General features: G+C 44.3%; 1 protein-coding gene across 1 annotated transcript in view; it reads right to left on the reverse strand.

Moving 5' to 3' along the window:
• The window catches only part of NAA25 (N-alpha-acetyltransferase 25, NatB auxiliary subunit), a 55,047-nt gene that overhangs the window by 7,232 nt on the left and 26,191 nt on the right, over positions 1–21,624 (reverse strand). The window contains exons 12-21 of the mRNA XM_044673618.1: positions 19,409–19,616; positions 16,884–16,973; positions 16,031–16,211; positions 14,860–14,959; positions 9,833–9,984; positions 8,229–8,354; positions 7,703–7,946; positions 2,988–3,111; positions 1,794–1,859; positions 1,068–1,165 (exon numbers count right to left, since the gene is read on the reverse strand). Coding sequence (XP_044529553.1) covers positions 1,068–1,165; positions 1,794–1,859; positions 2,988–3,111; positions 7,703–7,946; positions 8,229–8,354; positions 9,833–9,984; positions 14,860–14,959; positions 16,031–16,211; positions 16,884–16,973; positions 19,409–19,616 — 1,389 coding nt within the window. The remainder of the gene's footprint in view (positions 1–1,067; positions 1,166–1,793; positions 1,860–2,987; positions 3,112–7,702; positions 7,947–8,228; positions 8,355–9,832; positions 9,985–14,859; positions 14,960–16,030; positions 16,212–16,883; positions 16,974–19,408; positions 19,617–21,624) is intronic.

The raw sequence follows: 21,624 nt of genomic DNA on the forward strand, positions 1-21,624 counted from the left end.
GAGAGAGAGAGAGAGAGAGAGAGAGAGAGAGAGAGAGAGAGAGAGAGAGAGAGAGAGAGAGAGAGAGGAAAACTTCTGGCCATGCTCTCTCCCAATCCATCTTCCCTTCTATAAATCCCACCCCCCTTCCCTCTTCCCCATCCTTTTTTATTTCCCTTAAAGCTAACAACAGACTTCTACATCTAACTGCAATCCCTCTGAACCAAATCTGAGAGTAAGGTTTGAGAGGAAGATAGAGGGAAGAAAGAGACAGACGGACCCTGGGGGGAGGGGGGTGGGACAGGACAGAGAGGGAAAGGGAGAAAGCTAGACAGACAGAACAGAAATCTTGGTATCACAAGATCACAAGGCAGGAAGGGCCTTTAGGATCTCTCTCCTAGTCCAGCCACTTGTTTTAGAGAAGAGAGAACAGAGGGGAGTAGTAGTCTGTGCTATTTGTCTAACTGTTAGCCTGCTGCCTCCCCCACTAGACTGTGTGCTCCTTGAGGGCAGGGTCTGTTCTGGCCTTTCTCTGGAGTTAGAGCTTAGCCCCGGGTCTGCACCCTGGAGGTGTTCAATCAATGGTGGCTAACTTGACCTGGCACAGCCTAGCTGGAACCTGAATTTGAGGTCTCACACTTTAAATGGAGCACCTGGTGGGCATCACAGCCCCCCGAGATGTCCTTGTAGGTACTGCCTACAGGGCAGAGGCAGGTAGTGGCGGTGGTAGCAGCATTAGTGACAGCTGCAGCTCTTGATGATGTGGCACCTTACATTATTATCCCACTGGAGCCTCATGACAATCTGGGAGGGAGGTGTTATTATTACCCCATTTTAAAAATGAGGAAACTGAGTCAGGCGGAAGCTAAGGGATGTCCCTAGGTGTCTAAGGCTGGTTTTGAGCTCAGGGTCCCCGCTGCCTGACTCAGAAGGGCAGCAAGCTGAATGAGCCCAAGTCCTGGAGCCTTTCTCACAAGATGGGGAATAACATTAAGAAATGTTTGTTGGACTAAAGGGAAAACCAAAGTGAGCTGTGGACCAAAGGATGAAGTAGACACAGTCCTGGGAGGGTAAGGCACAACACTCACCTCCACAAAGAAGACTAAATTCTCTAGGATACTGGGATGAGTCCTCAGGTGCCCATCCTGCACTTCTAATATGTCTCCTTTACATAGACTAAACACTTCTGAAAGAAAAAAGGGAAATTCTTTGGTCGGCCTCCTCTCAGGCCACTTGTTGGCTGATCCCTTTGGGTCACGGGCATCCATCATCCATCAAATGGCTTAAACCCATGGGGAAGCCAGACCCCCAAATTGGCTTGCAGGAGCAGAGGGAAGGGAAGGCCTTTTCACAGCAGCTGACCACATCCTGAGCCCCTCATTAAACATGCTTCATCTTTCTTTACAGCCTCACAATCATCAAAAGGTGCACACCCAGATCTTTCTAGGTCCTGATCCCATCTCTAATCCTTGCACAGACACGGACTGTGGACAAGGTGAAACCCATTGAAGCCACAGCCGGAAGAACATGCACTATTCTCGATAAAAAGGCTGAAGACGCCTTTTCTATTCAAGACCAAGTTTGAGATTTGGCATCCCCATCACCACACAATGACAGCTTTCCAGAAGGGCTCAGGGGCTCCTGGGAAGGTCAGGTAGTCTCTAAATGCAAGGTGTCCAGACCACACTGGACCCGACCCTCGCTGCCCATACCCACATATCAAGGCACCCACAACTGCCCAGGGAGAAGCATTGCAGTCATCTCCAAGCACCCAGAAATATGACCATTCAGGAAAAGTGTGTCCAGACACTTACCCCTTAATTGTTCTAGTAAAGATTCAAAACTATTCCCTATCCTCTCCTGGATCTCAGTTGTATCTTCTGAAATTGAAAACAGAAAAACAACAACAGAAACCAAGCTCAGCAGTCATATTTAAGGTAAAAGACACTCAAAAACTCAAGCAGCAGAATCTTCTTGACCCTCAGCTCCTGTAGGCCTCAATGTATATGTGGGCCCAGAGGTTATCATTCAAAGACCAAAAAACCTCATTCTTTCTTGGCCAAAGCAACCAACCCAAAAGAAGGGGAGATTAAAATTCACTTCTTTCAAGTGGCTAAAAAGGTAAATGGAATTAATTATAAACTTGGGTTTAACAATCCCACCAAGACATTCTTAATTCATTACTGGTGATAATATAATGGTCCATGACTCTTACCGGACTAAAAACTCAGAAGATCTGTGTTTTCTACCATAAATGTTCAGCTCTTCAACCAACGACTTTCAAATAACAGGCTCAACAAGCCAATTCCTTCCATTTCTAAGTCTCACAATTAACTGGTAAATTAACATGGTACTAGGCTATTAAGAGGCTGATACCCTACTCTGCAATGCTGGCTCACTGAAAATGTAATGTTTTGTTAAAAGACCTACAATGTCATCATTATTATTTCCCATCTACCTTAAACAGACGCAGACTATGGTCCTCTGATGTTCCCCCACCCAATGACTCAGCAGAGGGTGTTCAGGACCACAGGTTTTTGAAGGCCTCCTCAGGCCCCCACAACTCTGGCCAGCCCACCTACACTACAAATAAAGGCTACCAGCACAGCCTGCCTGGCCACTGCCTGGGCTATAGTCGGGGCTGACCACCAGCAGATTGGGCAGCAAGAGATGAAGAGCTCCTCTAGCCAGAGCAAGAGCTGAAGGCCATCTACTAAGGAAGAGAAGGGTCTCAGTCCTCATCCATGCAGGCAAAGCCCACACTTCTGGGGAAATCAGAGGTCCTTCAAGTAGCCAATTATAGATGCTTCATTTGGAACAAAACATCAATATTTTCTCAGTTTAGAATTTCTGCTGCCTAAAGGGCCTTTCTCTCATCATGCTGAATTTCTTTTTTAGGAAAATAAAATTAACCAATCTCCGACTCAAATACAAAACCAAACAGTTCACTCACACACACACACACATGCACGCACACATGCATGCACACACATATGTTGGCAGCTTACCTAATCCATTGGTATCTAGTTCATAAATATCGCTAATGAGGTAAAAGGAGCTAGTCTGGCACTGACAGCAGCCACTGCTGAAGAAGCCGGCCATCCTGGTGGGCACAGGACCCAGGAAGGGATACTGGGGAATGAAAGGGTAATAAAGGTCTGGTTAGTTTGTGGTGTGGCCTGTTTTAGCTACCTCGGCACTATCAGCAGACTGTCCTCTAGATGCAGAGAGGGTGGAGGCCTTTCCCCACGTGCACACACAGCTGTCTGTTATGCCTCTGAGGACAGTTTTCATTCCCCTGACAGTGGTACACAATCTAGAGAGGGAGCACCTCCTGTGTAAGACTCTAAAGAAGAGATCCACAGTCCGATCATCCCTTTGGAGTGAGAAGAGACTCAATTGCAGAAGGGCCTGAAAGGACCCATCAATCTGGGGTCACATGGCTAGTAAGTATCAGAGGTGGTGGCGGATTAGACCCCGAGCCTTGCTGACTCAAAGTCAACCTTTGCAGGTGCATCAATGAAGGCATCTTGTATGAATGTAACACATGGGGCCTGGCTCTAGCACTAGAACAAATACCCCCAAATCCTTCTGGTCTAACACTTCATTTTACAGAGAAGGACACTGAGGCCCAGCAGGATAGGTGACTTGCCCAAGGTCACATAAGCATTAACAGTAAACATATGAGCCAGGATTGAATACTAGATACTGGAGCATCATCCATTTTCCACTGTGTAGGCCCAGACACTGTTGGTGGAGAGTCTTAAAGGAAACATTTTTCATTACCAACTCAGATACTTTCTTAAAATGGCAACAAACACAGCATAATTTTGTAGGCTCAAAGACAGAAAAATATGTATATTAAGAAGTACAAGCAATAGGATTATTACAGATGCACTGGATAGTCCTATAAAAGTCATATTAAGAATGACAAAACTCAGAGACAGAAGGGGGTGAATTATCTCACATGAAAAAGTGTCTAAGAGTCAATATAGTAGAGAACATGGGACTTGTGGTGGGCAGCACTTGAACTTCATTCTCATTGAAATTAGCTTAAAGGAGAAATAACACCCACAAAGTCAACTACATAAACCTACTTTACCCTATAGGGAAGTTGGAGGAAAAAAGAATAAGAGAACATGTGTGTGTGTGTGTGGGGGGGGGGGGGGGAGGGAGTGGAGGGAGAGGTAAGGGAGCATACAACAAAAAGGAAAGTGAATTGGAGGAAGTGGTGGTTGGAAGCAAAACATTTGTGAATAGGAAAACTGAAACGAGAGGAAGAGAAGGGTTAACAAGGAGAAAATAAGATGGAAGGAAGCACAGAATTAGTAATCATAACTGTGAATGAGAATGGCATGAACTCACCCATAAAATAGAAAAGGATAGCAGAGTAAATTAAAAAAAGTAAACAAGAAAGAAGTTAAGGAGGTAAATAGAACTTTAGAAAAGTTTGATATGATAGACCTTTGGAGAAAAATGAATGGGAACAGAAAGGAATATACCTTTCTCCTCAGCAGTATGTGGTACTTCCACAAAAACTGGCCCTCTAATAGGGCAAAAAAACTTCACAATCAAATATAGAAAAGCAGAAATATTAAATAAATCCTTTTCAGATTTTAATACAACAAAAATTACATTCAACAAAAGCAACAGAAAGACCAAAAATTAATTGTAAACTAAATTATCTTATCCTAAAGAACGAATGGGTCAAAGAACAAATAATAAAAACGGTAAATTTCATCAAAGAAAATGACAATGAAGAGGCAACATACCAAAATGTATGGAATGCAACCAAAGCTGTAGTTAGGGGGGCAGTGATATCTCTAAATGCTTACATCAATAAAATAGAGAAAGGGCAGATGAATGAATTGGGCATGCAACTAAAAAGAAAACCAACAAGCTAAAAATCCCCAATTTTGGAATTTTTTTTTAAATCAAAGAGATAATAAAATGGAAAGAAAATCATTGAACTAATAAATAAAAGGGGCTGGTTTTATGAAAAAAATATATAAAATATATAAACCACTGGTTTATTTGACTTTAGAAAAGAATGACAAAATTCAGGTCAGAAAAGAACCTTGGGTTCAAGAATAATGACTGATACACTGACAGGACACCTATCAGTTGGGGAATGACTAAAGTTGTTGTATATGATTCTGATGCTACTCTTATGGTGCTATAAGAAATGATTAGTAGAATAATTTCAGAAAGACTTGGGAAGACATGTGAATTAATGCAGAGAACTGAGCAGAACCAGGAGAACACTACACAGTATAAAAGCAATATTGTCCAATAATAACTGTGAAAGACTTAGCTATTTGGATCAATACAATAATCCAAGACAATTCTAAAGGATTCATGGTGAAAAATGCTATCCACCTACAGAGAAAGGACTGGTGGAATCTGAATGCAGATCAAAGCAGGCTTTTTTTTTTTTAAAACCCTCATCTTCTGTCCTGAAGTCAATACTGCATATTGGCTCCAAGGCAGAAGAATGGTATGGGTTAGGCAATGGGGGTTAAGTGACTTGCCCAGGGTCACACAGCTAGGAAGTATCTGAGGTCAGATTTGAAGCTAGGACCGCCTGTCTCTTGGCCTGGCTCTCAATCCACTGAGCCACCCAGCTGCCCCCCAGAGCAGGCTTTAAAAAACTTTCTTTAGTTTGCTTGTTTTTATTTTTCTTTTTGGTCTGTTTTCTTTTGCAGCATAGCTACGGAAGTTTTCCATTAACTGCACAGGTATGTATAATGAATATCAAACTACTTGCTTTCTCGAGAAGAGGGAAAGGAAGGAGAGAATTTGGAACTCAATTTTTTTTTAAAATAAATGTTAAAAAGTGTTATTACATATAATTGGGGAAAATATTAAAAATTTCAAAAAAAAAAAAACAAAAAGAATGCTGTTTGGCTGGGACTAGGGTGAAGGGCCCAATTTAAGATATATTTGTGAAAAGAAAAGGATAACAGATAGGACAGAATGATTGCCTGAGTTGAATAAAGTGATTATTATCATGAGATTAAGCAGAATTTCTGAATCACTATTTTGCTTCTGTTTTTTCTGAAGAAGAGAACAATTATTGGACTTGAACAGTCAAAATGAAAATGGCTAATGGAGAGTTGATCCCCAAGATAAATAAGGAGACAGTAAGAAAGCACTAGCTGTCCTTGAGAAATTTGACCCCAGACCCAAAATGACTCTATCCTCACATCCTGAAAGACTTGGCAGACAGGATGCTGAGTTGATCTGTGATCAGAGAGAATCAAAGGACAGCAAATAGCCTGCTTTTCGAAAAAGGGAAGAGAGGGGAGCCTGTGGGCCAACGCATCTGATGACATCTATTAGCAAAGTCTGAATGTGTCTTAAAAGGAAGATTAATACACAACTAGACAAGAAAGCAGTCATCCTAAAGAGCTTCCATGTGTGTCTTAACACAAATTGATCATGAAGTCAGGATACTTTAATTTTATGACATATTTAATAAATTTGTGGAAGCAGCTAGGTAGATCAGTGGATAGAGCCCAGCCTGGAGAAAGGAAATCCTGGGTTCAAATCTGGTCCTCAGATCCTTCCTGTATGACCCTGGGCAAGTCACTAATCCTCCATTGTCTAGTCCTTACCATTTTTCTGCCATAGATTGTTACTATGATAGAAGATTAGGGTATAAATGCTGATAATTTCCATGGCCCAAAGCTGGGAAGAGCAGACAACATGCCGCACTGGATGCCCAAGTTAGGATTCAGAAATATTCTGATCCAGGTCCAAATCAAATAAGTTGAAATCAAATCTGAGATAAATGTAGACTCATGCTTTGGCCTAAAATGATTAACTCCATTAGTATGAGGCAGGAGTGTCTCTAGACAGCATTTCATGTGAAAAAGATCTGAGAGTCTTAGTGGACAATATGTTTAAGATGAGTGAACAGAGGTTGGCAGCCAAATTAATGCCATGTGGAGGTACAAAGGATGAGATACCCATCCCAATGGGTGGATGTGGGAGTAAGGACAGAACTGGAGCACAGCAATCTCTTCTGAGCACCAAACTTTAGAAGGGACACTGAGAAACTGGGTAATACCCAGAAGGATGACCATCCAGGGCCTCGAGTTCATGCCAAATGAGACTGATGAAGGAACATGGGATATTAAGCCTATAGCAGGCTGGTAGAGAACATGAGAGCTGTCACCAAGGACTCATTTATTTATTTATTTGTTTGTTTTTTGTTTTTTTAAGCCCTTACCTCCCATCTCAGAATCAATACTGTGTATAGGTTCTAAGGCAGAAGAGTAGTAAGGGCTAGGCAGTGGGGTTAAGTGACTTGTCTAGTGTCACACAGCTAGATGTGTCTGATACCAGTTCTGAAGCCAGGACCTCTAGTCTCTAGGCCCAGCCATCTATTGAGCCATCTAGTTGCTCCTATCACCAAGGTTTAAAGGGGCAGAGGTCCAGATGGATTAGACTTCTTTTTAGCCCCATTGGCAAAGAACTCAAAACAATGAGTAAAAGAGGCAAGTTAAGAGCAGATGTCAGGAGAAGCTTCCTAACAATAAAGTCTATTTCAAATGGGGCTCTTCCCCCAGCTTGGAGCACTTGGCTCTGAACCTCAGCCATCTTCTTCCTTCTCTCTCCTCCCTGTGGGCAGATGGCAGGAGGCTGCCAACAACAGAGGCAGTTGGTCTGTAACTTCTCCCAATACTGGTGGGGCGCAATGCCGCTTTTCAGACAGTACCTGAATCTTTCGTTCAACAAATCGCTTTCCTGCATCGAGTACGCCTTCCAACTGCTGGAGAAGTGAACGGATGATATCAATCCTTGAGGAGACACCATTCTCTGTTGTCTTGTCCGAGTTCTTCGGCTCAGCCGGGTGGCTGAGAGTCGGAAGCCCACTGACCAATCTCAGGGTCAGAGATCGGATGCGCAGCCAGAGGGTCTCTTCCTCCAGGGAGAGCTTCTTGTGTTCTTCAGAAACATCCCTTAAGATAGACACACCAGCAAAGCATAAGCAGACATCCAGAGCTGATTTGATCTGACCTTTCAAGAGTCAGATTTTCATCTTGACCTATGAACCTGCCTCTGGCTCTCAAATTACATCACACCACACCAGCTGGACGACACTTCTAGCCTTGGGATTAGCAAACATCAGAGGCAACAGGCAGGGGCTCTACCCTTGTCATGATATGCTGAAACAGAGCTGACCATCTCCCCCAAAGGTTAACTATGGGAAGTGCAATGATTGGGAAGCAAAGATGAGTTACCGCTCCTTGGGATCCCAAGTGAAGAAAACATGGAGGTCTCTATTATCCCTCAGGTCTTTCCATGGGATGTCATCCTCCTCAGGACTCAGACTCATGGACTTGACACTTTCTTCTAAGCTGGTTGATCTGTGATAAAAACATAATGTACATATTTATAGCACATGGAAGCCATAGGGGATTCAGGGGGAAAAGAATTAACTGGAACATTACAAACAGCTTACAAACATTTTATAAGTGAATATCATAGGATCATAGTGTTAAGAGTCAGAAAGAACTGCAGAGATCATATAAGCCAACTTCTCACTTTAGAGAGAAAGGAAAGGTGTGGGAAGCCAATAAGGGAAACAGTCTCAAATAGATAAAAATCTGAGACTCCTCTTTTGACTCCTTTTCTGATCCACACCTTTCCTTAATGAAAAGCTTTAAGCTCCTAGCAATCCAGCAGTAAGAGGTTAACATTCTCTCCTTTGGTCAGAAATACAACTATTTTTGTTTCAAAAGTAGTTCAGACACTCAAGGTCATAAATTTCTCCAGGAGGGGCATTTCGCCCGGGAGAAAATATTCCCCGTCACAGCTTTCTGATAAGGACCCAGCCGAAGTTCCACCTTAGCCTTGTTCTATTTGGAAGCTATTGAGAATCTTTGTGTTTTGATATGACATAATTTGTGTTTCTGTGCAAATGTGAAGTTTTGGGGGAGGTTCTTTTGTATGAAGGAAGTCTTGAAGTTATATAATAAACCCCATGCTGCAAGAGACACAGCAGCAGCAGCAGCAGCATGAGCTGACAGAAAGATGTGTCCGTGTCTGCTTCTTTCTTATCAACTAAATCGTCACTATCATCATTATCAAATTATCTGGAGATGATAAAAAGATCTTGAGAGGGGGGCAGCTGGGTAGCTCAGTGGAGTGAGAGTCGGGCCTAGAGACGGGAGGTCCTGGGTTCAAACCCGGCCTCAGACACTTCCCAGCTGTGTGACCCTGGGCAAGTCACTTGACCCCCATTGCCCACCCTTACCACTCTTCCACCTATAAGACAATACACCGAAGTACAAGGGTTTAAAAAAAAAAAAAAAGATCTTGAGAGAAAGGGAGATACCAAGAGGTGGAATTGGGATTCGATTCCCCAAAAAGCCATCTTTGCACTGCACCATATTGCTTCTGGGCTCAATACCTATGCTCATCATAAGGTTTTATCTGTGCTGGGAAAATACATAAGGTTATTTATTTTTTTTTTGGCTGCAGAAAGAGCTAACTACACACCACATGGCGTGAACTCTAAGAGGCAGCCCAAAGGGAGAAGGGGACGGGCGACTCTTCTTCAGAGTCCACACTGCTGATGCTAACACCAAGCCACAGAAGGCACCGTCGGTTCAATTCTGTAGGCCAGGTTAAGGACTAAAGATCTCAAACGATTCCCACAAAATATATTTTACAAAAGAGAAAAGAACAAAATGAAGTTGTGCTCCAGGTGTAGATCAGCCCTGAGACAAGCTACACCGTGGCCACCATCCAAGCAGCCGCATGAACTGACGGGCCCACCCCTCACTGCTCTCCCCACAATCTGCACCCCTGGGTGCAAATCACATCCTTGGGCTGTACTTACATGTTGGCTTCAAGTAGGAGATCCAGCAACATCCGTTCAGTACGGACTTGGGCAAAATGAAGAGAGTTGTTCAGCCTGTTCCTAAAAGCGATAAACTCCGGGATCTTCTCAAACGCACCATATTTGTAGGCTTGAATAATATATTCTGAGGTCTGGGAAGAAAAAACATCACCTCAGCATGAATATTTTTAACAGTTCAGATACTTGTGGTCAACCTCGCCAGCAAAACAAATCAGCCAAAGACCCAAAGCAAAACTCAAGAGTAAATTAAGTCAAGCCAAATGAAGTCACAACTTCCAGGCTAACTGAGAGCAGGGCCGCTAAACAGAACTTCTGCCTTGAAAGCCGTGCTGCTCTCAGCTTCCTCCCCCCTCCCTCCCCTCTCTCTGCATCCCCTTTGCTGAGGACAAGACAAGGCTGCCAAACAGGGCAATGTGGAAGCCATCCCTTGTGCCATTTCCACTGACTCGGAGGTCATAGTAGGCTAGAAAAGCAGCCACTGTTGACCAGGACTATTCTAGGAGACATCGTTCAGTGTTTTTCTTAAAATGAGAGGGACAGCCTATTTCTAATGAAGTTTCAAAAAAATATATAGCCACTGCCAACCCTGGTACCCCCGCCCCAAAACCCACAAGCCTAAAAAAAAGGCCCAGAGACATGCAGGCTCCTTCTGCTCATCTTATTCTTCTTCTGAGTACAATAACACATAGCACCAAGATTTAAGGGAAACGCCGAACAATGTCAACCACAAGGCTCATGCCACCATCCGTCCATTCTGAGGACACCCCAAATATCTGGAGCACTGAAGTTACATGATGCAGACAACACAACCTGTATGTGAACTGAAGTCAATGCACACGGACCCTCGGAGATGCAGCCCAAGAGAGCAGGGAAGGACAGACATTCGAGTGTACCAGTCAGAGAAAAATCATGGAAAACAAAGCTCCTAGGGAAGGAGCTCAGGTCCTCAGGACCCAAGAAAGCAGCAGCCTCCAAAAACCTTTAAAAAAAAAAAAAAAAAAAGCCGACGTCTGCCCAAAAAACAAAACGCACTGTCACGAGCACTCTCTAAACTAGTTTCTTTTCTGCTTGGTCTCACTCGGCTTCCTCTGTCCCATCTCCATTACGTCTGGATAATTCGCATGATAGGAAAATAGGGCAATAGTCAACAACATACCCTCTGATAAACAGCCTCGCAGGGTTCATTTCAGGCCGCGGGATTGCGCCAGGGGCGCTGCTAATTCAACTGCACTCGATGCGGCTTTTAAACCCCCACGGGACACCTCGGTGAGCTGTTTGCCTGCAGTATCTGGAGAAATTAAAGACGGACGGACACAAGAAAATTAAAAAGATTACTTGTGATCCTGAGGGCTTAGAGAAGGACTACCTGAAAATCCTCAAGTTACCTTCTGGCTTGGCTCAAGGAGAGCAAGGCTGCCTCTTTCCTTAGCTGCCTACAGAGGGCTCAGGCTACTCTAATCATAGGCCCTGGCGGGCAGAGGGACAGCAAGACCCAGATATGACACGGTTTTGGGTCAGTGCTTGCACTAAGAGGTCACTGCTGGAGAGGAATGATTAACTCAGAACCCTGGATTATCCAGGCAATAAGGAGAAGACTATGGTGGCTTTGGGGGTTTAAATCTGATTGCTAAATTTGCCCACCCCCAAACTAACATCACCAAGCACAGTGTAGTTTTCATTTCTGGGAATCCATGAGTTTAGTTCAATTTAAATGAAAAGAAGACAAATTTGAGGACTAAGCAGGAAGGAGGGAGGCCACACTATTTTTTACCAAACTAAAAAGGCCCTTGACTTGTTCTTCTAAAAGACAGATAGTCCTCCTTTAAGCCTGCCCAGGTCATGCACGACCCACCTGGATGGGGATCGGGGAAGTGGAAGGAAGACAGAATGAGCAGAAAAAGAGTGTTGAATGGAGGAAGAGGCGTAACCCCACCCCTGCCCCCAAATGACAGGCCAAGCTAGAAACTGCAGGCAAGTGAGCTCTCACTGACAATCCGAAGAGGTTGTCCAGGAGCTATTTTAATTTATTTCTAGATCACCGAGGTGATTTGGGGCCCCCTTGAACTCCTGAAATGAACCCTGGTCACTGCAGAAAGGGCAAGAGAGACACAGATGCCAACTCAAGAATAACATTTATTCTGCTACACCAACCTAACAGTATTGACTTTTTAAAATAGCAGATTCCAAAGTACCAAAAAAGTCATTTCTAGCTATCCAAGTGCACTTCATTCTTTCAGAGAGAAGATCCCATTCAGAACCCACTAGAATTGGATTGCTCCCAAGAAGAGTTAAGGGAGAACTGTGAGTTTTTTCCACAGGCTCTGACATCCATTTCAAAGTGGTATCTTAGGAATTCAAACAGAATGGTCACTCAGGAAATTAAAGGCCTATAGAACATGGTATGCCTACAGGATGATACCCTAGGATGTCATCCACTACTCCCAAGGATGCTTTGAACAACTCACAGTGCAGAGAAGCTGCAGGTAGTCCCCTCCACAGGGCCATCTACAATTCCTCATCCAGCAGCTGTCAAAGTCCGGGTGGACTCATCTCAGTACAGCAGCCATTGGCTTTAGCCTCTCCTTTGGAGAAGTATCCTCTGGTACCTGCCCCTTCCTTCCACGGCTCTGCTGCCCCCCACAGAGGCTGCTCTCTTCCCAAGGTCCAAGAGGCTAAGCACCTTGATCACAATTGACTAAATTGGATCTTCTTGATAGAAAATCAACTTTCAGGAGAAGCCCTGGTTCCTGCTTCCATAGAATACTGTGGGAATGGCTTTTGTTACTGTGGTCTCCAGTTTAGAAGATCATCTACCTTCAGACCAATGACTCCTCCTAACCAAAAGCCACCACCAGCTAAATATCAAAGAAAAGGAACAAATGATTTCAAGCCACTTTCCAGTGTGGAAGCAAGCTTCTTCTCCCTGGAATGTATCCCACACTTTCTTCTTTGCCCCAAATAGCCTTACAGCTCTCTCAACACAAAGCCATAGGAAACCAAGACTTTTACTTTAAGATAACCAGCCACCTGTTAAATTATAACTTCCTTCACACACCTAAGATTTCGGTGACATTTAAAGATCAGGGAACCACCTTTATAAATATTCAATGAAATGTCTTTATTGCCCACTGACTACAAAAATCCAATTCTTCCTGAAGACAGGTTCTTCTAACTATAGAATGAAGCATGTCCAAGACATGAGAATGGGTCTGAATTCACCTCTTGAACCAGAAAAATGCCAAGCTCTTCCACTAGCTTGAGTTATCCAAGTGGTCAAATATCATGGATGATGGCATTCTTTTCTTCAGCCCCTACATTTGGCCATAGTAAGAGCCCACGGGTTACTGGAATTTTCTTTTGAACTTGGTTTGTCTTTGTGTTTTAAAATATGATGAAATGTTTTCTTACAAATAGTCCATGACAAGTAAAGAAACTCGAGTAAGTGGGGGAAAGCATGAAACCCAATTGTTCCTGTGGGCTCTGACAGGATGGTGACTCAGGAAGCCAAGTTTCCCCTCTCTCTGAGCAGTGCCACCGATATTCCCAGTGGTGAGCTTATTTCTGAAGGGTCTGCCCTTCTTTTTCTTCCTCTTTCACTGTCAAGATGCTGCTGGCTCCACAGGAAGAGAATTGGCAGCAGATACGCGAAGGCCTGGATCAGTCAAGAGCTGAGCATGAAAGAGTCACTTTACCACCTGTCCACTGAGTCCAGCTTCTCCTTCCAACAACCTGGAAGCCACAGATGAGCTCCCACTGGGTGCCCTCCTAAGGGAAACCACAGGGTTAGCAAGCATAAGATGGCCTCAGGACACTGAATGGAGACTCTGTGCATCCCAACAGCCAGCTACTTAGATGGACTGCTGTCCATTCTACCCAAGAATTATCCATACTCTGTCTCTAATCAGAAAACAGACATGTCACTTGCCAGATCGGTTGTTTTGAAAATGATTTTATCTCATTTTCTGACATTCCCAAAGAACATATTCAGTCAATCAATCAATATTTATTAACCCTTATTAAATACCAGGCACTGTACTAAGAGCTAAGTTAGTTTAGATGCCAAGTTCTTTGGTAGTTGAGTAGATGCTAAAGATTAAATCCAATAGGCAGATTTTCAACAGAGGAAAACGTGTGGGTACTACAAGACCTTACACCCAGGAGCTCAAAGTCATAGAAGTCACTGTCAAAGCTTTGGACCATGAATCTCTCTTTTTTGGGAGCACCTTCTTGACAGGTGAAATCAACGTCAACCTAAAGGAACCAGGGAAGAGAGGCTTTGCCACCTAGAAATTCCCCAACCATCGACTGCAGAATTATTCCCCTTCTCAAATAAACGGCAAAGTCCAACTTTGCTTAAAATTTCCTCATAGAATCTGAAATCCCAATCCATCCAGATATCCAGCCAGCCCCTAAATGTGGGCAAACACTACTGGCAATGTACAGAGTAATGGCACCTAGCACAGTGGTTGGTGAAAATTTTTTCTGCCTGTTTAACTCTCCTTTCGGTCTGTAAAATACTATCTATTTTTTAAATGCCTTTCAATATTAAAATGATTTAATAGCAGAGTGCAATGAGTGACAGACTCCGCAACAAAAAACAAGGAGCACCAAGGTTTGTAGGCTGCTGAGATCCAAGGCTGAAAACTTTTCTGATACTCATCATCCACTTAGAGAGAGAGAGAGAGACCGAGCCCAGCAAAGGTCAGTCATTAAAAGCCTGAGGTGAAAGGTGTGCTACAGTCCTACATCCTAGCGTGTCAGTGACAGGGCTGACCTTGCCAAGTTCGAAGGATGCAATCAGAGACACGTCACTGGCTTCACAGGCTCAGCCATAGGAGGAGGGCCCTGGTACCCAGAGCCTTCCCCAACACGGTGTGTGCCTGGGGTCCCACCTGGGCAAGGCCTCTGAGGTCCCTCCCAACTCGGACATGCGGTGACTCCTGCTGCTCTAACTGGAGGTGGGGCATTCATTAGATGAAACCACACAAAAAAAGGTTTTCACTTACATCTTTCTGGTTGGAGTGGAAAAACCTGAGTGCAAAGTTACAGGCCTGGGATGCAGCAGCATATTGCCCTAGAGACTCCGCATAGCGAGTCAGGAGATAGCTGGAAGAAAGAGCACACACAGGTTAGGATTGCCCATCCTCCTGGGGCAGCCCCACAAGGGTTCACACAAATGGCTAAAGGGGGACCATCATCCAGCTGTGCTCCTCAGGGGAATCAATGCCAGGCTAGAGAAACAATAGGGAACTCAGCCTCGCGGGGCACTCCCTAAGTTAATGACCTCAACCTCGGATTCTCAATGAATCCGATACTTCAATACAGTCTAAGCTTTATCCTAAAGCATACTTTAAAGGGCAGGTTCCAACATTCATCACAGAGGTAGAAAATACAGGGCCACTAGACGGGGCAATGAATAGAACACCAAGCCTGGAGGCAGGAAGCCCCATCTTCATGAGTTCAGATCTGGCCTGAGACACTTCCTAGCTGTGGAACCCTGGGAAAGTCACTTCAGCCTGTTACCTTCAGTTTCCTCATCTGTAAAATGATCTGGAGAAGGAAAGTCCAGTGACTATTCCAATGTCTTTGCCAAAAATAAAAAAATTAAAAATTAAAAAACCCAAATGGGGTCACAAAGTGTTGGACAGCGCTGGAAAACAACTGAATAGCAAAAGAAAATTTAGGCTAAAGGATCTCCCTCCTCCCAGTCAAAAAAGACATCATTTTTTTTTTAATCTCAAGAGTTTTATAAAGTATCCTGATGATGTATTACATTCTAGTCCAGGGACCATAAATAAACATGGCAATTCTAGCAAAGTAATGTTGTCATCCCAGTCCTCTGGCAGGTCCAATTAGACCCATTTTATAGCAAATCACAGAATTCTAGCATTTAGAGCTAGAAGGAACCTTCACGATACACCTAGTCTAACTTGCACACTTTACAGAAGCCGAGGTCCAGAGAAGGCGGATGACCTGCCCAGAAGCCAGAATCTGGCCCCAGCTCTCTCCTATCTACTCATAGGACTCCACGGTCCATGCTGTCTCTCAATTTAAAGCTCTCCTCTCTCCTATTAAAGAGAACCAGCACGTGACAGCATCCCCTGAGGAGGATGGGCAGAGTGGGGCACACAGGGTGGGGAGCTACCAGGCATAGCATTCTGAGTATATACTACCCACCCGATGGTGTCATGCTGGATGTGTTTGGCATCAAGGCTGGAGTACAGGTCTACCACAGGCTCAAATGCCCCAAGCAAGCAGTAGATTCGGACGAGCAGCAATTTGAACTGGGCATTGGAAGGGCTATGGGTTAAGCCTTCTTCTAGTAATATCAGAGCCTGCCACGCAGCCCTGTCTTCACCTGGAAGTTTAGGGGAAAAGGCACAGTTACCCAATGACACTGGCAGCAAAGGGGAGGTTTTGCCAGACAAATCCTTGCTGTAACAAAACTACCAACAGGAGGAGAGGTTCCAATGGCTGATCAGTACATTTGCAACCACAAGGGAAATTTCCCCAAGATCTGGTGCCTCAAGAGGCCCATTTAAGCTGCATTCGAAAGCAAGCTCTAACTCTGCAAAAGCAGGGGCACCTTGACACTGGTGCTCCTGAACCCTGGCCTCACAGGAAGTACCATGGAAGGGGAGGGTACAGAGGCCATCTCACCCAGGGCAGCATTCCTGACAGAGGGGCATCCCTGCCAAAGTCTTTTCAAATTAAGACAATGCAAACAAAGGGCAGTGGCGAGGTAACAAGGTGAGCTGGCTAAGGCCAATTCCATGTTCTCCATGGTCTCAATCTAATATTGTCTTTCACTTACTATGATAAGAAAGCCAGACCACCTTTTAGGAATGAGCGAACAGATGAGGAAAAACTCAAAGAACAGGCAGCAAACTGTCCTTAAAACCCTCTATGGGAGGACAGGGCTAAGAACTGCCAAGTCAGCACTTCTATTGGATGCCTGGCATGTGGGGTGTGATGCAGCCCCACGCAACAGTCAGAGCGAACCCTGCCCCAGCCCTCGGGGACCCTGTACCTGCTTCTAGCCATATGTCGATGAGCACATGCACAGCAAGGAGGCAGTAATAGTCTGAAAACTGCAGCTCTGTTTTCAAACAGGATTTCCCTGGAAAGGGACAAAAGCATTGTCTCAGTATCAGTCAAAAACCCAACTGTCCCACACACTGCATTCATTCCACAAAGCCTTATTAGTACTCATCGTGATCAAAGCCCATTTGTGACTCCTGGGCCTTATAGAACATTCTCAAAAGGCAGTTACTGATTCCCACCTTGGACCATGGCCCACAATAAGTTCCAAGGAAAGACAGCTAAAACATTAAAAAGGCCCCATCATAAAAAAAAAAAATAAAAAAATGGGGAGGAGGGAGAATGGGCAGAGAAGGATCTTTCACAACTCCAGGAAGGGGAGAAGTCTTAATGAAAAAAGGGACAGATCATAAAAGATAAAAGTCCTTTGGGTTACATCAAATTAAAAGGCTTTTTTTTTTTTTGCACAAAGTCAATTCAATTAGGCAGTGTAAGAAGTGAAACTGTAGATTACTTGTGTGTGTGTTTGCATCAAATATCTCTTAACCTGATAACCAAGCTATCTAGGGAATTACCACAAATGTGTAAGACCAAGAACAATTCCACAATGGCTAAGCAGTCAAAGTATATGAACAAACAATTCTCAAAAGAATTGTTAACTATTAACAACCATATTCAAAACTGTTTCAAATCACTAGTAGAGAATGCAAATCAAGAGTTTGGAAGTTTTACAACACACGCCGCAAAATGGCAAAGAATGGAAATAGCTGGGGTTCTTGGGGCCATGGGAAGACAGGCAGCCTAATACACTGCTGTCATGGCTAAGAATTGGTCCAAACTGCTATGAAAACAATTATCCTCACTCCAATGTACCGCTGATACCAAATTATTCAGAGCAGTACTTTTTTGATGGCAGCAAAGGCCCAGAAACAAAGATGATCTCTTGAGGACTATCTGGAGAAACCAGGATCCAATGATGCAACAGATCATTACAGTACAAGAAAAAAAGAGGTGCTTTTTGTAGTGGCAAAGAATTGGAAATTAAGGGGATGTCAATCAATTGGAGAATGGCTGAACAAATCACGGTAAATGATGGTGATGGAATACTATTGTGCTATAAGAAATGAAAGCAAGACAATTTCAGAAAAAGCTGGAAAGACCTACGTGAGCTGATGTGGAGTGAAATAAACAGAACCAGGAGAACATTGTACATAGTAACAGCAATATTGTATGATGATCAACTGGGAAAACTTGGCTTCTCTCAATAATATAATGATTCAAGACAATTCTGAAGGACCTATGATGTGAAATGCTATTCACTTCCAGAGAAAGAACTGCTAGAATTGAATGGATGTGGATCAAAGCATACTTATCCTTTACGTTAATGTATCAAAGTTTTATTGGTTTTGGTTTAGTATGAGTGTGCTCTTACCACAAAGATCAGTAGGGAAATGTTTGCATGAAAATAAAAAAATTTTAAATAATTATAAAGAAAAATGAGCTGAAGACTTAGGAGAAATAGAGGAAGACCTGCTGAGAGAGAGTCCAGATGATTACAGCAGCTAAGTATGGCGACTGCAGGGTCAGGATGAAAATGCTAAAAATATGCTCCTTCCTACTTCCCAGCAGAGGTGGGGAGCTGGGTTGTAGAGTGTGGCCCATGCTACCAGAGACAATCTGTGTTTTCACTGGTTTCACTAAACTGGTTTCTTGTCTTTCCTCATCTCTGTTACAAGTAAGGGATTAAGGAGAACCAATGAGGGGCATATTCAGAAATTAATGGGATGTAAAAAAAAAAAATAGCAGTTCTAGAAACAAGTTGCCAACAATCAATGCTGCTATTCTTGCCCAGCTGCACTCTGAGGGCTCAATGGGTGAGGGAGTGATCTTGGGATCTGAAAAGATAAGGCCAAGCAGAGTGGCACAGTAGAGAGGATGCTGGATTTGGTGCTGGAGGATCTGGGTTCAAACCCTAGCTTGGCTACTGACACTCTCCCTTGATGACCTTAGGCAAGACCCTTCCCCATCTCCTGGCCTCAGGGTCCTCATAGGGCAGGCCCACCAAGCTATAGAAGCGGCTACTTAGGCCAAATCATGGCCAAGGCCAGGTGACAACCCCTTGCAAGGTGGGCTGCAGCCCCTCAGAAAGGTCATCTCTTGCTCACAGTCACAGGGTCTCTTCTGACACTGATGAAATCAGGGGTCCACAGGATAGAGATATTTGTTTATAGGACATACTACTTCTGTCAATCATTTCACTGATATATTTTAAGGGAAGCAAAAAAAAGAGTCTATACAATAAACTTTCTAAATTTCCCAGACTCTCCTATTAGAGAGCCACAAAGAGCTCCCTAGGCCAATTCACCATGTCAGAAGGATGAGACTTCCCAAAATGTCAAATGCGAGAAGGCCCTTGGATGGTCTCCTTACTTCCCTATTAATGCCCTCTTCTCCTGTCCCAAGGGGAGCTCCCAGCCCCTGACCACCCCCACAGCTCTAACAAAGGTGGCTTACCGAATTCCAGACCATGATGGTATCTCAGCATCAGTTCCCGGACCACCCTCAGTTTCTGATCCTTATCCATGCCATGATAGAGGCCAAGGAGTCTCGTCAGCTGTACCACACACAGGTGTTGCTGCAGGCCCTTGGTGTCGGCGGGAAGGGCCAGCTTGTCTTCAGTGGGAGTGGTCAGTGAGACCTCTCCAAGAAGCTGATTGATAAACTGCCAGGGGAAAACAGAGGCTGTGAGTCTCCCTGGTCATCCCATCGGCCCTTCACTCCACTGCTGCTCCCCACCCCTTCCCCGGGGCCTGTCACAGCTGAAACAGCTTGGCTAAACTCGTTCATCCTGCAGCCTCACCAATCCAACTGTGATGGCATCAAGGTTCATCCCACAGGAAGCCTCTGTGGGCAGTGCTAATCCTGGCTGACAGTCTGGAAATGGAGCGTCCAGCCTAGCAGCAGGGAAGAATAGCTCCTCTCAGTGCTGATTTTTCCCACTAACACCAATGAATCCACACAACCACCAAAGGTTAGGAATAAGAATCACCTGCACTGATAACACTCATGGATCTCTGGGTGGAGGAAGAGCCCATAAAGCCAGCCTCACAGAGATGACAGACATTTCCTACAGCTCGCTCCCTCCCAACTTCCTGCATCTCTTTTGAGACAAGCCACCATGTAATGGCCTCATCAGGCATTGGCTTAACCACTTTGACAAAATGAGAAAGATTGTGGAGAATGGATGTTAAATTCCAGGATTAGCTAAGATAGCAATTTACTTTGACCAACATTTAAGTACCTACTGTGTGCTAAGACAACATGGCAGAAGGCCACAGTGCCTTCATCGAGTTCACAGTTCAGTGGAGGAAAAGAAACAGAGCTCACAAATGCTGGTGATAATGTATGGTCAATGCCCAAGTGTTCAAGAAAACAGAGTTTACGGGAGCTGGGGGATGCAGTCGGGGGAGTGGAGACTTGCTGCTAAAAGGTCAACGTCCAGAGGAGACTACAGGGCCCAGAGGAACGCTCTGGAACAGGGCATAAGCCAGCCTGTTTGGAGCTTAGTAAGGATAGGGCAGATGATAGAATCACACTGACTATTAGTGCTGAAAAAGCCTTCAGAGACTTTTATTTGAGTTCATACCCAAAGAAGCATCCCCACTACATCATCATCACCATCATCATCACCATCATCACAGCAGCTAGCATTAGCATTTATCAAACACTAACATTGAAAAGCATTCTACAGACATTATCTCATTCGATCCTCACAACAGCCCTGTGAGGTGGATGCTATTATCGTCCCCATTTTTGGGATGAGGGAATCTAAGGCTTAGTGCCTTGCCCAGGGTCCCATATCTAGTGAATGTTGGAGGTTGGCTATCTAACCCAGCCTATGTCAGATAACCTCCAGTGAGGGCCTCCATTGCCTCCTACAACAGTTCTAGATCAGACAGTTCTAATGATTGAGAATCTCCTTGAATTTACCCCCTTGCTACATTCACTCAGCATTGCTCCTTGTTCTGCCTTTGGAGCCAAATAGAATAGGGCTAATCCCTCTTCCATGGTACATCCCATTAAGAACTTGATGTAGCTCTCATGGCTCCCCTAAGCTTTCTCTTTCCCCAACTAAACATCCCTAGTTCCTTCAGGTGATGGTGACAAGGACACAAGGTCCCCCACATTTGGGCCACTTTTCCTCAGACACTCTTCTACCTATCAAAAACCTTTGTGTGAAGGAAATTATTGAGGGGACTTTGCTCATGAGGATAGAATCAAAACTCTGGTGTGCCCTATAGTCAGCAAGAAAAGTCAGCGATTAAGGTAGGGGACAACAAGGCAGGAGGCTGACCAGATGTCTCCTAGGCAGCCTAGGCAAGGGAGAAAGGGTGACATTTGGTTCACGAGGCATAACATGTGACTCAGTGGGTGGAAAGAAAGTTTGATAAACTGAGGCCAGACTGGATTTTGGGGTCTTGACTTCCATGTTGGTGCTGGCTGGGCGGACCCACATGGCTGCTGCAGAATAGCAAGCTAAATCAGAGTAAGGTTTTCCTAAAAAGGTTTTCTCCCTTTCTTTCATCCTTGTCCCCTTCTCCTTTCTGATTAATAAAGATTACAAATCTAAGGCCAGTCTCAAAATTACAATCTTAACACCTTCTCTAAACTGACCCTCAGAAATGAACATGATGCTCCAGGGGTGATCTGATGAGGGCAGGGTACCAACT

This window comes from Gracilinanus agilis, chromosome 1, assembly GCF_016433145.1.
Source record: "Gracilinanus agilis isolate LMUSP501 chromosome 1, AgileGrace, whole genome shotgun sequence".
Classification (NCBI taxonomy): domain Eukaryota; kingdom Metazoa; phylum Chordata; class Mammalia; order Didelphimorphia; family Didelphidae; genus Gracilinanus; species Gracilinanus agilis.